At 35.9% G+C, this 12,811-nt stretch overlaps 1 protein-coding gene across 3 annotated transcripts; it reads left to right on the top strand.

Moving 5' to 3' along the window:
- Positions 1–2,542: 2,542 nt before the first annotated feature.
- LOC147863950 (Cysteine proteinases superfamily protein) lies at positions 2,543–12,740 on the top strand. Of its 3 annotated transcripts, none has more exons than XM_087320419.1 (15): positions 2,543–2,705; positions 3,329–3,512; positions 4,164–4,336; positions 4,414–4,491; positions 4,974–5,171; positions 5,794–5,884; positions 5,968–6,088; positions 9,270–9,404; positions 10,583–10,765; positions 11,252–11,301; positions 11,401–11,497; positions 11,778–11,862; positions 11,965–12,063; positions 12,155–12,336; positions 12,432–12,740. In XM_087320419.1, exons 2-14 carry the CDS (start codon positions 3,365–3,367, stop codon positions 12,263–12,265), a joined length of 1,569 nt encoding a protein of 522 aa, XP_087176545.1. In that variant the 5' UTR covers positions 2,543–2,705; positions 3,329–3,364; the 3' UTR covers positions 12,266–12,336; positions 12,432–12,740. The 3 variants fall into 3 exon arrangements, with proteins under 3 accessions (XP_087176545.1, XP_087176546.1, XP_087176544.1); XM_087320420.1 differs by having other exon boundaries at positions 2,555–2,705; positions 3,307–3,512; XM_087320418.1 differs by having other exon boundaries at positions 2,667–2,960; positions 3,307–3,512.
- The last annotated feature ends 71 nt before the right edge of the window (positions 12,741–12,811 follow it).

Below are 12,811 nucleotides of genomic sequence, written 5' to 3'. Positions count from 1 at the left end.
GTGGCTCATGTCCAACCCTACTTGCCTGGTGAATATGGATCTCCTGCAAGGCAACCGTTCATCTTGGTGCTCCAAGATGAATGGATGTTAAGATGTGTGAGCGACTGTCGATAAACAACTCTTGGGCAATCGACTCCACGTTTAAAACAAACCAATTTGGCTTGCCATTATATGCAGCTGTGGCTCCAAATGCCATGGGAGTTGGTATCCCATTATGGTACATGATATGTAGTTCTGATAAGGGGTCTAACCATGAGCAAGTAGCTTTAGAAACTTGCTTGAGAGTCATATTTGCACGGATGCCCAATGTGAGGCCAAATGCCATAGTCATCGATAAAAGTTGGACATCGTATAATGCCATAAGTAATGTGGTTGCAACAGACCGATTATCTTGGATAGTTACAAATGGGCAAAGGTCGCAAACACATTGTCGACTTTTGTTGTGTCACTTCCATGCAAAAAAAGCAGGGTTGGACAACTTGTTGCCAAAGGTAAGTGCAAGTGAGAGAAACCACCTTTATAATCGGATGTGCCAACTCATGCAATGCATTACGGAATCCACATTCAATGCCCAATGTGAGGACTTAAAGGTAGAATATGCAAACAAGCCAGGTGTTTGGCAATATATAGAAGGAGGATGGTGTGGCTTGACATGTGTGTGGAGGAAACTGTGGCCCAAATTTGGTAGAATGTTCAACTACGGACATGTTGACACTACCAATCTTGTGGAGAGACATTGGCAGTTTATCAAATATACTGCCTTAAGAGGGAGGATAAACCGATCAATTACCGATCTTGTGCATGTTTTAATCGGGGACAGTCAAACTGGCACTTGCATCGGGGGTACTGTTATTGAATGGTACAAGCAACGACAAGAAATATGTGAGAGTGGTAGATTTGCACCACGTGCAAATTGTAGGGATCAAACAACTAGACTTAAAGAGGCCGAAAGGCTACTAGAGAGGTATGAAACTAATAATGCGACAATGCATATTGTGGACGAGCCTCGATATTGGTTTAAAATATTGAGCTTGACAAAACCGGATGTATGGTATAATGTATCGCTCCAATGTTCATATTGTGATTGCCACGACCCTGCGAGTAAATGTAAGCATATACTTGGCATCAGGATGATTATTGAGAGGCACATGCCACATCTATGTGGGTCATTGCCTTTTATAGATCATGCAACCTATATGCGCAATGACCATTTCACAGAGACGGAAATGGAGACAGAGGTAGAACCAGTCGAGGAGACAAACCCTATAACATCACGAGTGGAGGAATGTTTGTCGAAATTACAAACGCTTGAGGGGGCTATTCAATGTTTTAAGCAAGGGTTACAATCCCTCGACTGTGCAGCAATTTTGGCATGTATGGAGTCCATTCAAGAAACAAGTGAGACATTGGTGTATCACACAGGTGCACCGAAACCAACTAACGAAGAAGACCGTGGATCCATAGGGCGTAAGCAAGCAATTGGTGCAAAAAGGGGAGCATCAATCAACATTTCACAAGATCTTATTGGCAGCTCCCCAAACACTTCCAAGGCACACACAGGAAAAATGCAAAGAGGCGCAAGTCGAGCTAGGAGGCGGTTGCCAATATGTGCGACAGATAAAATGCGATGCTTGCATTGCGATGCCTTGACCTTTAGATCAAGGGACTCAAATGTTGATTGTTGCAAGAATTGTGGTCGCATCTTGCCATCATCTCCGGATGAGCCATAAATGTTTGGTAACTTTCAACTTTTATGTTTTGCCAGGATTATTTGTTTTAACAGAAGTATGGTAAAGATCGTCGGTTTTAAGTAATTTAAGGTTGAATTTTGTGACTATTTGATATGTTATTGTAAGTTTACATTCTTCATTTTATGTTTTAAATGTTTTTTAACTTTCAACTTTTATGTTTTAATATGATTATTTGTTTTAACATAAGTATGGTAAAGATCGTCGGTTTTAAGTATTTTAAGGTTGAATTTTGTGACTATTTGATATGTTATTGTAAGTTTTAAGGGTAATTAACAAGCTTATTTGAAGATTTTGGTTGGAATGATACATTTGGTTGGGCGACCTGCAACGGTTGGGAGACCAATCGGTTGGGCAACCTGTAACTGTCAGGGTTGGGTGACCTAAAACGGTTGGGCAACTTGCAACAGTCATAGTTGGGTGACCAATTTCGGTCGGGTGACCAACGACTCAGAGTTGGGTGACCTCTGACAGGGTTGGGTGACCATCGACTCAGAGTTGGGTGACCTCTGACAGGGTTGGGTGACCATCGACTCAGAGTTGGGCGACCTCTAACAACTTTTTTTTTCGCGCGCTCTTCCTTATCGAAATCTGACGGTGCAGATCGCACGCACCTTCCTCTAGGCGACCTGCACCGTCTGTGGCCGCGATTCCCTCACCAGCCCTCTTTATGATTTGGTGCAGGATAGCAACGAGCCATACATACATATATATATATATATATACATATATGCATACATACATACATATACATATATATGTTACTATGTATATGTGTGTGTGTGTGTGTGTGTCTGTATGTATGTATTTACTGTAGAAAGAAAGAATCGCTGTAAGAAGGCGATCATCCTCCTTCATCAACAGAATCATCCACACACACACACACACACACACACGACTGATTTCACTACTGCATTCTATCACCACCATCACCATCGCCATCATCTTCTGTATTAGGTACGAGCTTTTGTGCACTAAGCTTGTGAAGGAATATGCAGAAATGGTTTGTTTTCTTCTCCTGAATCAGGCGAGAACTTTTTGTTATAACATTTTAATGAATGCTTTAGTTTTCCTTCTCTGCATGAAGAGAAGTGTTTATTTATCAAGAGAAGTGTTTATTTATTTTTCTCTTGGTTGATTTCTTCTGCTCAGAAGAAGGTTCTTTTCTGCCTGTTAAATGGTGCTGATAATCATCACATAAGCATATGGAATGTATCGATATTCTCATGGGTTGATTCAATTTATGATTTTTTAATTTGATTCACTTGAACATAAGAGCATTTGAAATGATGTCTTAATAAGGAAGAAAATTGTGTTTTGATTAAGGGAGAGAAGCGTTTTTTTATGTTTCAACTCTCTGTATAAGGAAGAAATAACGTTTTTGAAATATGATTTGTTCTTCGCACATAGAAGAAAATGTGTTTTCGATTAAGGAAACAAAAACATTATTTGAAATTATGTTTCGGTTTTGTCTAAGGAAGAAAACTGAGTTTCAATCAAGCAAGAAAAATAACGTATTTGTATAAGAAAGAAACATATTTATTAACTTTGATTTCAGAATTATGTAATTTCTCAAGCAGTACATGCAGTTATTTGGGATGCAAATGTAGCTATCAATGGAACCAAGGGAAGGTCGAAGCATTAAGAATGATCAGAGTTCAAATGTATCCTCTCCATTGGATGTCTTTGAATTCAATGAGGAAGATGAGCTGAAAAGTCACAATAAGAACAGAGAGATCAAGAAGAGGGTTTTCCACAGTGCATGTGAGCTCAATATCTCCCAGGGACTATTGATTTGTACTTCATATTTCATAGCATCTGTGGCTTTTGAGCAGTGAAATTGTTTATGTCCTAATTCTCTTGTTATAAATCTTTATTTATGGGTATCAAGTCTCAAATGCATCAGAAAAAACAAATTGCAATAAAAACTTATGTACTTATCCTATGCAGGTTTATGTACTGGTCTTTGTGTGTCAAATGTATTGGAAAAAAATGGATTGCATGTAATGTCGAGTGTAATATATGAACATTGAACAGTGAAATGATCTATATGTTTTTCGTCTCTAGTGCTAAATGCATTGGAAAAGCATGGATTGCATGTAATCAATGCAACATAAAGACTTTGAACATCCGAATTTCATGTACCTTTACATGCAGCCCATGATGCACATAAGAAAATCATGCATGCAAGAAATTAAAAGAAAGACATGTACCAATATCCAATGCACAAGCTTATCTACTCCATTTTTGGGCATTTTAAACTACATACATACACACACATAACATTTATATTCAATATGCAATCTAAACACACACATACACAGATACATTATATAATTATGCACATAACATCCTTCTTTGTTTGTTCCTATACAAAGACTCGAGAATCTTCTGAATCTATATATTTGCCTGAAGTTCGGCAACGAAGATCCGTGGTAACTGGGAAAAGAGTGAAGGCTGGAAGACAAGCAAAAAAGAATCCTCATCGAAAGGTAACATCCCAGGAAGTTATACGAGGTAAATTGCATGAAAGCAATCCAATTGAGGTCACCATTCTCGATAAGTCACCTGAAAGTGATACAATTGAGGTTAGTATTCCACGGTCTGAAGTAGAAGTGTAGTCACAGGTCGAAAGCAAAAACTTGACAGTTAGTTTTCTCTTCAGACAGATAGTTCTGATTCAGATTCACATCAAGATGGGAGTACACAAATTTGCGACTTTGTTCAGGCTTATCACAATCGGGTATGTCAGTGAAATGTTTGCATGGAGCATCAACTTCGAGAACCAGCACTTATTTTGAACACACATCCATATATTAAAAATAATACAGTATACTGTCCTTAGTATACAAAATTTAGATCCTTTACTCTAGAGAGTTTTTAATTCTATTAATTTTCACACCATTGACTATGTTATAAATCTCTATTCTCAATAAGTAAATCTCTAAATATCAGATTTTCGAAATCATGATTTGAAAATTGTAGTCCAAAATAGTAACTCAAGCAATCACTTGTGTGGCTATTGTATCTTTGATGACAATGTGAAACTCTGTCAATGGGATAGTTAATGAGAATGTTTTCCTCCCTTATTCTGATATAAAAAATAAGTAAAACAAGGACAGTGTTAGATAATTTTAAAATAAGATTAAATTTGAACAGCTTTTAATAACATTTTTAATTGGATTACTACTTATAAATTGTGTAATTATTTGTATTGTGCTTTAGGTATTTGTAAAAGAGGAAAAAGAAGTCACTATTGGTGGAAAGATACTTCCATTTTTAGGAGGGAACCATGTCACATGTGCAACACTCTTTTTCAAAATGGATGGCATAATTCTGAAGATAGGTAGTGCAGATCTGGAGTACAATGTCATGTGGATGTTACATGAGATTGAGAGTTTTGAATGTTGTATTTATGGAGAGGTAAGTCTATGCCCCTGGCAATGCATTTTTGATTTTCAGGTTTAGTTCATCTCGATTGAAGGTCTCATTGCAGATTATGAAAAACTCTATCAGTTTATGAAGGGGCTCATTGCATTTGGTTTGTATTATGTCAAGGAGATTTGATTGTGATGAACCAATTATTCAAAGGGATAATATGATTGGAATTTCTGAATGCATTTTGGAATTGGATTCCATTCGTTTGTTGATAGATAGTTCTGAATTAGGACACAATATCATTTAGGAGATGCATGAGATTAAAGAGTCTCAAATATTGTGTATGACACGTAGAATTATAGTTTGCATTAGTTCTTGGTTTGGCATTCATAGTTTAAAGTTTCATCCCATTGGACCTGCCTATGAAGCTGTTAATTGCTTTTGATTTGAATGGTGCTAAGAAATTCTATCATTCTATATAACAACCAAATTCTGCCATGTGTCAACTTCTGTGCTTGATTTTAAGCCTTGAAATATGTTTTTCAATTGCATTCCATGGGCATTTACTAGTATGTATTATATTATGTATCATAACTTTTTCTGGACCCCGTTTTGACTTTGTTATTGATTATGACTGCGTGTTTTTGATCTTATAATGATTGATTAGGAAAGACTAGGTGGCATCATTGAATTAAGTTTGGGTAAATCTGGAGCAGAAACTCTTGAAAGGAAGATGAAAGAACATTGGATAGACAATGGTAAGAGCTGATATGTATTTTCTTACAATCCAACAAAAATCCATTTCGAAGTATGGTGTCTAATAATGATATTTTTGGAACAGGCCATTCATTTGATGCATTGTCAAAGTTGAGAATACAGACTGATGAATCTTTAGAAGAAAAAATAAGGCAGATTACTAGCCTTTCTGATGATTATAAGCTACGTTGGAAGCCGGCAAAACAGTATTGTTCATTTTCCATTTTCCATTTTAAGCTATGCACAATATTAATGTGAAATTTATATATGCTTTATATAACTATGGATTGGAGAGAGATTTCCTAGGAACTAAAATTTAGCTTATGTCAAGTTGATCCTATGTATCTTTAACTGTGTGCTAGAGATGGAAGATCACTGATGAGGAGAGATAGAAAAATGATAGAGAAGAGAAGAGGAAGAGAAATGAATACTTCAATATATTATTAGGAAAACAATACAATCTTCTTGGACTCTAAAAAGAACAACCCCACCAAAGAACTACGTTAATCTTAATGACCCTAATCAATAATAGTCTTTTCTTCTTCTCTCTTTCTTCTACTAAGACTCCTTTCACTTCTTCTAGCCTTGTTATTCTTCCTTTCTTTCTTCTACTAAGCCTCTTCTCACTTCTTCTAATCTTCTTATTCTTCCTTCCCTCTTTCTTCTACTAAGCCTCTTCTCACTTCTTCTAATCTTCTTATTCTTCCTTCCCTCTTTCTTCTACTAAGCCTCTTCTCACTTCTTCTAATCTTCTTATTCTTCCACCTCCTTGTAGATATTCTATTCCTCCTCCCTGTAGATATTCTATTCCTCCTCCTCCTTGTAGATATTCTATTCCTCCTCCCTTGATTGCTAAGAATACCTTCCTATTTATAGGTTTTTGGTTGTGTTATTCTTACTTTTTTCTTTTTTTCATATCCTTGAGTTTATGTGAGTCGTTTTTTTATATTACTAGTTTAGCTTTCTCACGAATCTTCCTTTGTTAGGTCTCACAGCTTTCTCACGAATCTTTTCTTTTGAAATAAGGATATGAGATGAAGAAGTTATGAGCTTTTTTCTCTGCCTTCTTTTTGCGTTTTCTTTTTCTTTTTCTTTTTTCCTGCTTTTTCTACTTTTGAAAAACGCCTCTAACTCTATATCCCTTCAGGTTCCTTCCTCCGTTAATACTTGATCCTTTTGTATTGTGCTTTATTCTTATACACCTTAGCTCCAATGTATTTGCCAGTCTTTTCATACGAGCAAAATTGGCTTCACAATCACTTATAAAGGATTGTAGGGCCCTGAAAGTCACTGTAAATGAAAAAGGTTACAAATGCAAAAGAAATGTTATGAGCTTATAACAACTTGTTGATCATCGATACACCTGATTCACTCAAAGGGATAAAGGCATTAGACAATCAATCAATAAGACTGGTCGACATGCCCCTGAAATTAATAGTAAATAAAAAAAATTATGAATGCAAAAGAAATGTTATGAGCTTATAGCAACTTGTCAATCATCGATACATCTGATTCACTCAAAGGGAGAAAGGCATTAGACAATTAATCAATAAGACTGGTAGACATGTCTTTTCTCCTGCAGTATAAAGTATTCAATCTCTCTACTTATAAGAGCAAACAATGAATAAGAAGTCACTCAGTTCGTATTGTGTAATAGGATCCCTAGAATTGAAGTTATTGAGATACTGTATGAGCCTCCATAGAGAGGATCAGAATTCTATAAACCGTTTCAGGTGCATATTTATGGTGTAGGAACAAGCTTCATTGATGGTAGATACCATTGTTGGAATTATTTCATGCAGTTGACTGAAGGGGATGCAAGAGAATGTGCCAGATTCTCTACAGTAATGTGCCAATTCTATCCATTGTAGCTGCCCACACCACACGGTTAGCTTATGATAAAGAGTGTGGTGCTATTCTCATTTGAAGTTGTGCTACTCATATAAATCCAAAGTGTGGGTGACAAAAACAAGTTTTTTAAGAAAGAGCACGTCATAGAGTGATTTGCCTTGTAACTTCTCTTTGCTAATTGTAAGTTGGTTCAGCTGTTTCTTTTCTCTATCTATAGTCTATCCGGTCTTTGTGTTTCTTTCCTATAAGGTACATGGTCAACAAGTGTGACACATGGGATTCAGATCAGGGTTCAAAATCTTGAGAATCTGTGTAGCAAAAGTAGGAATCTGTGAAATGAGGTCAGAAAAAGAAATTCAGTGGTAAAATAACAGCAATTTAGGGTTTAGGAAAGAAGTTTAGAGGATACTTTTAGAGGTTTGGAAGTTTGATGGTATTGTCATAACTCTCACACTTTAGGGGTTTTTCTACCACCAATTTTTAAGAACCCACCATATTACTCATGGATGAAGAGATATAACTTGGCACCTGAGAGAAGAGGGGGTGGGAAAAGAAAAAGTTCACATGAAACTGATGTTATTGCAGAAAGTTAGGACACACAGTGCATGGCTATTGGTAAGGATCAAGGTCAATTGGACTGTTCTTCCAAAAGGGAATTGGCTCAATTGGTGCAATCATGAGAGTTCAGCCCTGTTTTGAAAAAGGAGTTAATCCCAATGGTGGAGCAGCTGTGGGTGGTTCAGGCTTAGATAAAGCATTAGTACAAAAGATATGGACACTAGGTGTGTGAAGAGAATTCTACAACTGAACTATAAGTGGTATAGTGGGATACCAGAGCCATATGCATATCTCAGGTCTGAAACTGCAAGCACCAGAATGGTTCAATGTGTTACGGGCATGACCATATAATATCCTGTGGTAAGTTATACCATAGTATTTTACACACGAGGATAGCATGTGAGGGTTAACCGGGAGTGTAAAGAATGGAAGGATTACTTTTAATCCTTGGGATTGAGACAACCCATTAAGGCTAAGTGTGAACTTGCTTGGGGGGCTTAGGTCTGGCTATAAATATGAGGCCTAACTACTCTCATTGGACACATTATCGATTACGTCAAGACTTTGTCCTTGTGGTGATTAAACTCTTGTAGCAAGCGCGCTAGTACCAAGTACGACTCGATGTCACAACGGTGGTATGGGACGCGGATCAAGGCTCGAGTCCGTCTCGATCCCTTTGCTCGCTGGTGGTCGGGTGGATTGGCACCCTTCTTTCTCTCTCCTCTCTATTTTCTTATGATATATTTCCTTATTTCATGATCACATTAGGATCAAGCTCTAACACAATGATTCCTTGTGAAATTCAAGACTTGGTTGGTAGCACAAGTCTACACTCAATGGAAGGGCTAGACTATGATGAGAAGTCTAATACTATGAAACATTTGAGGCAAATTGTATACACTTTGAAATGTTTGCTTAAAGAAAAATAAATTGTTATATTATTTATTAAGATGCAGTTGTATGTTGATATAATATCAGGTTTGTTTTGGATGATTGGTCGGATATCCTATTTCCAAAGGATGACAATGATGCAGTTACAGTGACGAAGAATGATTACTTGCTTTTGAATCCTGATGAATTCATTAGTGATACTCTCATTGACTTCTACATAAAGTAAGTAACATATTTATGATGATTGACAGTATCTTTTGGGGTGCATGTCAGTACTATTAATCATTTATTTCAGGAAATTTGAATGAAAAAATGAGAACTTGTTCTGGATGAAGGCATTAATTATGTTAAGAAGTTGTTCCTTCATGATCTGATTTGCAGGTTTGGAAAATTACAAAGTAGTTACATGATTGCTTTTTAAAGATTTTCTAGTGGACCAATTTAAATAGCCCCAATTATATTAATCTTTTCATATTTGTTTTAGCATTTCTAACAAAATTGTCACAATACATTCATAGCTGAAAAGAAGGTTAAAGAAATGCATTCTGCTGCCTTAGTAACTAGTTCAAAACGAAGTTGTGAATTTGTTTTGATCATCAAGAATTTTAGGTAAAGATAGTATTCTTAGTACTAAAGCATAGTTCCATGCATGAATGTTTCGTAAATCGTTTATAGAAATAGGAAAGGTGTACATATATGACTCAGGTTGTTACAGGCGACAATAGATAAAATGTATTTTCACGACATCTTACTCTTACTCACATCTTAATGTAATGTGATCTGTGTAGTGTGGTGGTGATGAAAATTGTAGTGAGGAATTCAATAACTTGGATAAGAAGGATAATGTGTCTGCCGTCTAGATTGAGATGAAACAAGCACGGTCAAAATAGATGTAAGATGAAAGACAAAAGTGAAGTAAAAATAATTGGAAAAAGTGAAGCAGAAGCCAAATGTAGGCAGGATTTCTAGTACATCACATCTCTCAAAGATAAGTTACCTGTCATAACATGAAAGATTGTGCTACAAGTAGAGGCATAATAGAAATCATAATGGGGTGACAAATGGAAATCCTAGATGAAACTATTCCCATAGTAAGTGCCTAGGAGGAAATATGTGATATGGAAAGACAGTTACCATCTAAAGGTAACTTATTATTATGATAACAAGAACGTGAACACCATTCCAAGAATATACAGAGTGAATAACATAGGGGCACCTGACTTTAAGTCTTCTTTAATATATGTGATAAGTATCACCACGACGGGCATTAACAAATTACAAACACAATTTTCTTCAGATTCGACACTGAACCATATCCATAATTTGTGTCTGCTGCAACATCTCTGCAAAACAATACACTGATTCTTTAAGGTCATACACATCTTTTATTTCACATGCAGATACCTACAGAGTGACCTTCCGCTGAGAGACAGGGAACGGTTTTATTTCTTCAATAGTTTTTTCTTTCGAAAGCTGGAAAAGATAGACGAAAATCATCAACATGGATTTGATCGTCTGAAGAGATGGACAACAGGGATTGACATTTTCGAGAAAGATTATCTTTTCATACCAATAATGCAAAGGTATGATTCTGTTTGTCCTTTTCTATGTTGATCATATCCTGTGAATGTAGACACTATCTGGAATCATCATTTTCTATGCCACTGTGATGCATACCCTTTTGTGATTTCATACTTATCTAACAGGTATTTACATGTATTCAAGAATATAAAAAGTCTGTGTATTGTACCTCTAGCCAAATTCTTGAGGGATCTCTGGGGCATCCCTGAACATAGTACTAATTTATGTATGCTCATTTTGGTCTGTTTTCCCCCAAGATGAGACAACATTTCTAGGTGAAATCTGACATTTGGTCTTATAGGCCATTTTGGATTCTTGACAGATGTTATGTATCCTCAGTTTGGTCTGTTTTCCCCCAAGATGAGAACATTTGTCAGATGAAATCTTGCATTCGGTTTCATAGGCCATTTTGGATTCTTGAGAGATGTTAGTACATCTAACTTTCTTTCTGAATGAGCTAAATTTGGCCATCTTGTCTATGTAAACAGTGCTCATTGGAGTTTGGCTATCATTTGCAATCAAAGGTGTTTATCAACTGGTATATATTTTGTACATGGGGAATTGAGATTGTCTTCTGTTATTCTTTTGCATTCTTAAGTGAATATGAAAATAATATTTGAATGCTGTTGGATTGTAGTTGAATGTGAGGGCCCGAGTTACACAAAAACAACTGTTATCCTTCATTTCGATTCGTTGGAAGGTTCTCATAGGGATATTGAAAATCCAATCCGAAGGTCATTTACCATTTCTGTTTGAAACAAGTTAATAGGCTTATAGGTTATATGGATCCTTTGGTACACTATACTATATAGGAGAGATTTTCACAGTATCATTTTTTATTAGTGCATTTACAGTCCCCAGCTATGAAAAAAGCACCCCTATAGTCAATAATCACTTAATGAAAAGCCATCGGATCACTTAGTTTCCAGCAAGGCAATGAATGAAAAGTATTATCAAGAAGACTAATATAATGAAAAGTATGTGGTTAAAAAAATGTATTATTCCTATATTCAGCTATCTCTTGGAGGCATGGAATTGGAATGAGAAATTCACCAATTTATCGAAGACAATCTCCTCGATAGTTTTTCGAACTGCAAAGGTATTAGAAGTATAACAGTTTCAATATGTTATGGTCTAGTGTTTCTCGTTAGAGGTGGAAGTTCATACCATGTATTTTGACAAATATATCCATTATCTTTAGGTGCCACAGCAAACAAATTACTCTGATTGTGGGCTGTTTCTTCTGCATTATGTTGAATTATTCATCAAGGAAGTTCAGCAGAGAGATTCCCTTGATTTTGTGAGTTTGTTTATTCGAGGATATTTTAAAATGTGATAAATTCATTATGATTACTCAGAGAAATGATTTTGGGTATGCTCATTTATTTTAGATTTCAAGTGACTGGTTCGATCCAGTGGATGCCTCTAGGAAAAGGAAGAAGATAAAATTGATTTTAAAAGGTTTGCTGGAGAATCAATCCAGTTCACTACTTTCAGTATAAGAGAAGTATCAAATGCCTTGATAACAATTCATCACAGGTTGAAACCTATTTTTAGAGTAACACAAAGTAAGGTAATGAATTTCTTTAAATTTATTGCACTTATTATATGATGTGTTTTAGGGCACTTATAATCTAATTCAGAAATTCAAATGATTTAATAATGCAGCACATCAAGATGAAAGGGTACATGAAGGTCTCTTTTTTGCTCATGATGAGATCTTCATGTATACAATCTAGGCAAATAATATATTATGAATGACAAAGTTAATATATTTTATCATTCTTGGGCAGTGCGTAAGCTTGGTGCTCGTCTGGTATATATTTACAGAGAGATGTACATATTCATAATGTTTAAATGTGTAAAATCATTATTTTCAACAAGTGCTGAGCTTTTCTATGAATATGTAGCATTTACTGGGGAGTTTTGTGCTAAACTGTGTAAAACCAATATATAGTGAAGAAGGTAATCTTCTTCATAGTTAAATTTCTTATAGCATTTGGGCTAAACTGTTTAAACCACACTCATCTGGCACTTTCAAAATATGG

The sequence above is a fragment of the Azolla caroliniana genome, unplaced genomic scaffold, assembly GCF_043228905.1.
Source record: "Azolla caroliniana isolate FFs.n. ecotype wild unplaced genomic scaffold, voAzoCaro1.0.p SCAF_5, whole genome shotgun sequence".
NCBI classification, from domain to species: domain Eukaryota; kingdom Viridiplantae; phylum Streptophyta; class Polypodiopsida; order Salviniales; family Salviniaceae; genus Azolla; species Azolla caroliniana.
This window is presented reverse-complemented; position numbering and strand designations above follow the sequence as displayed.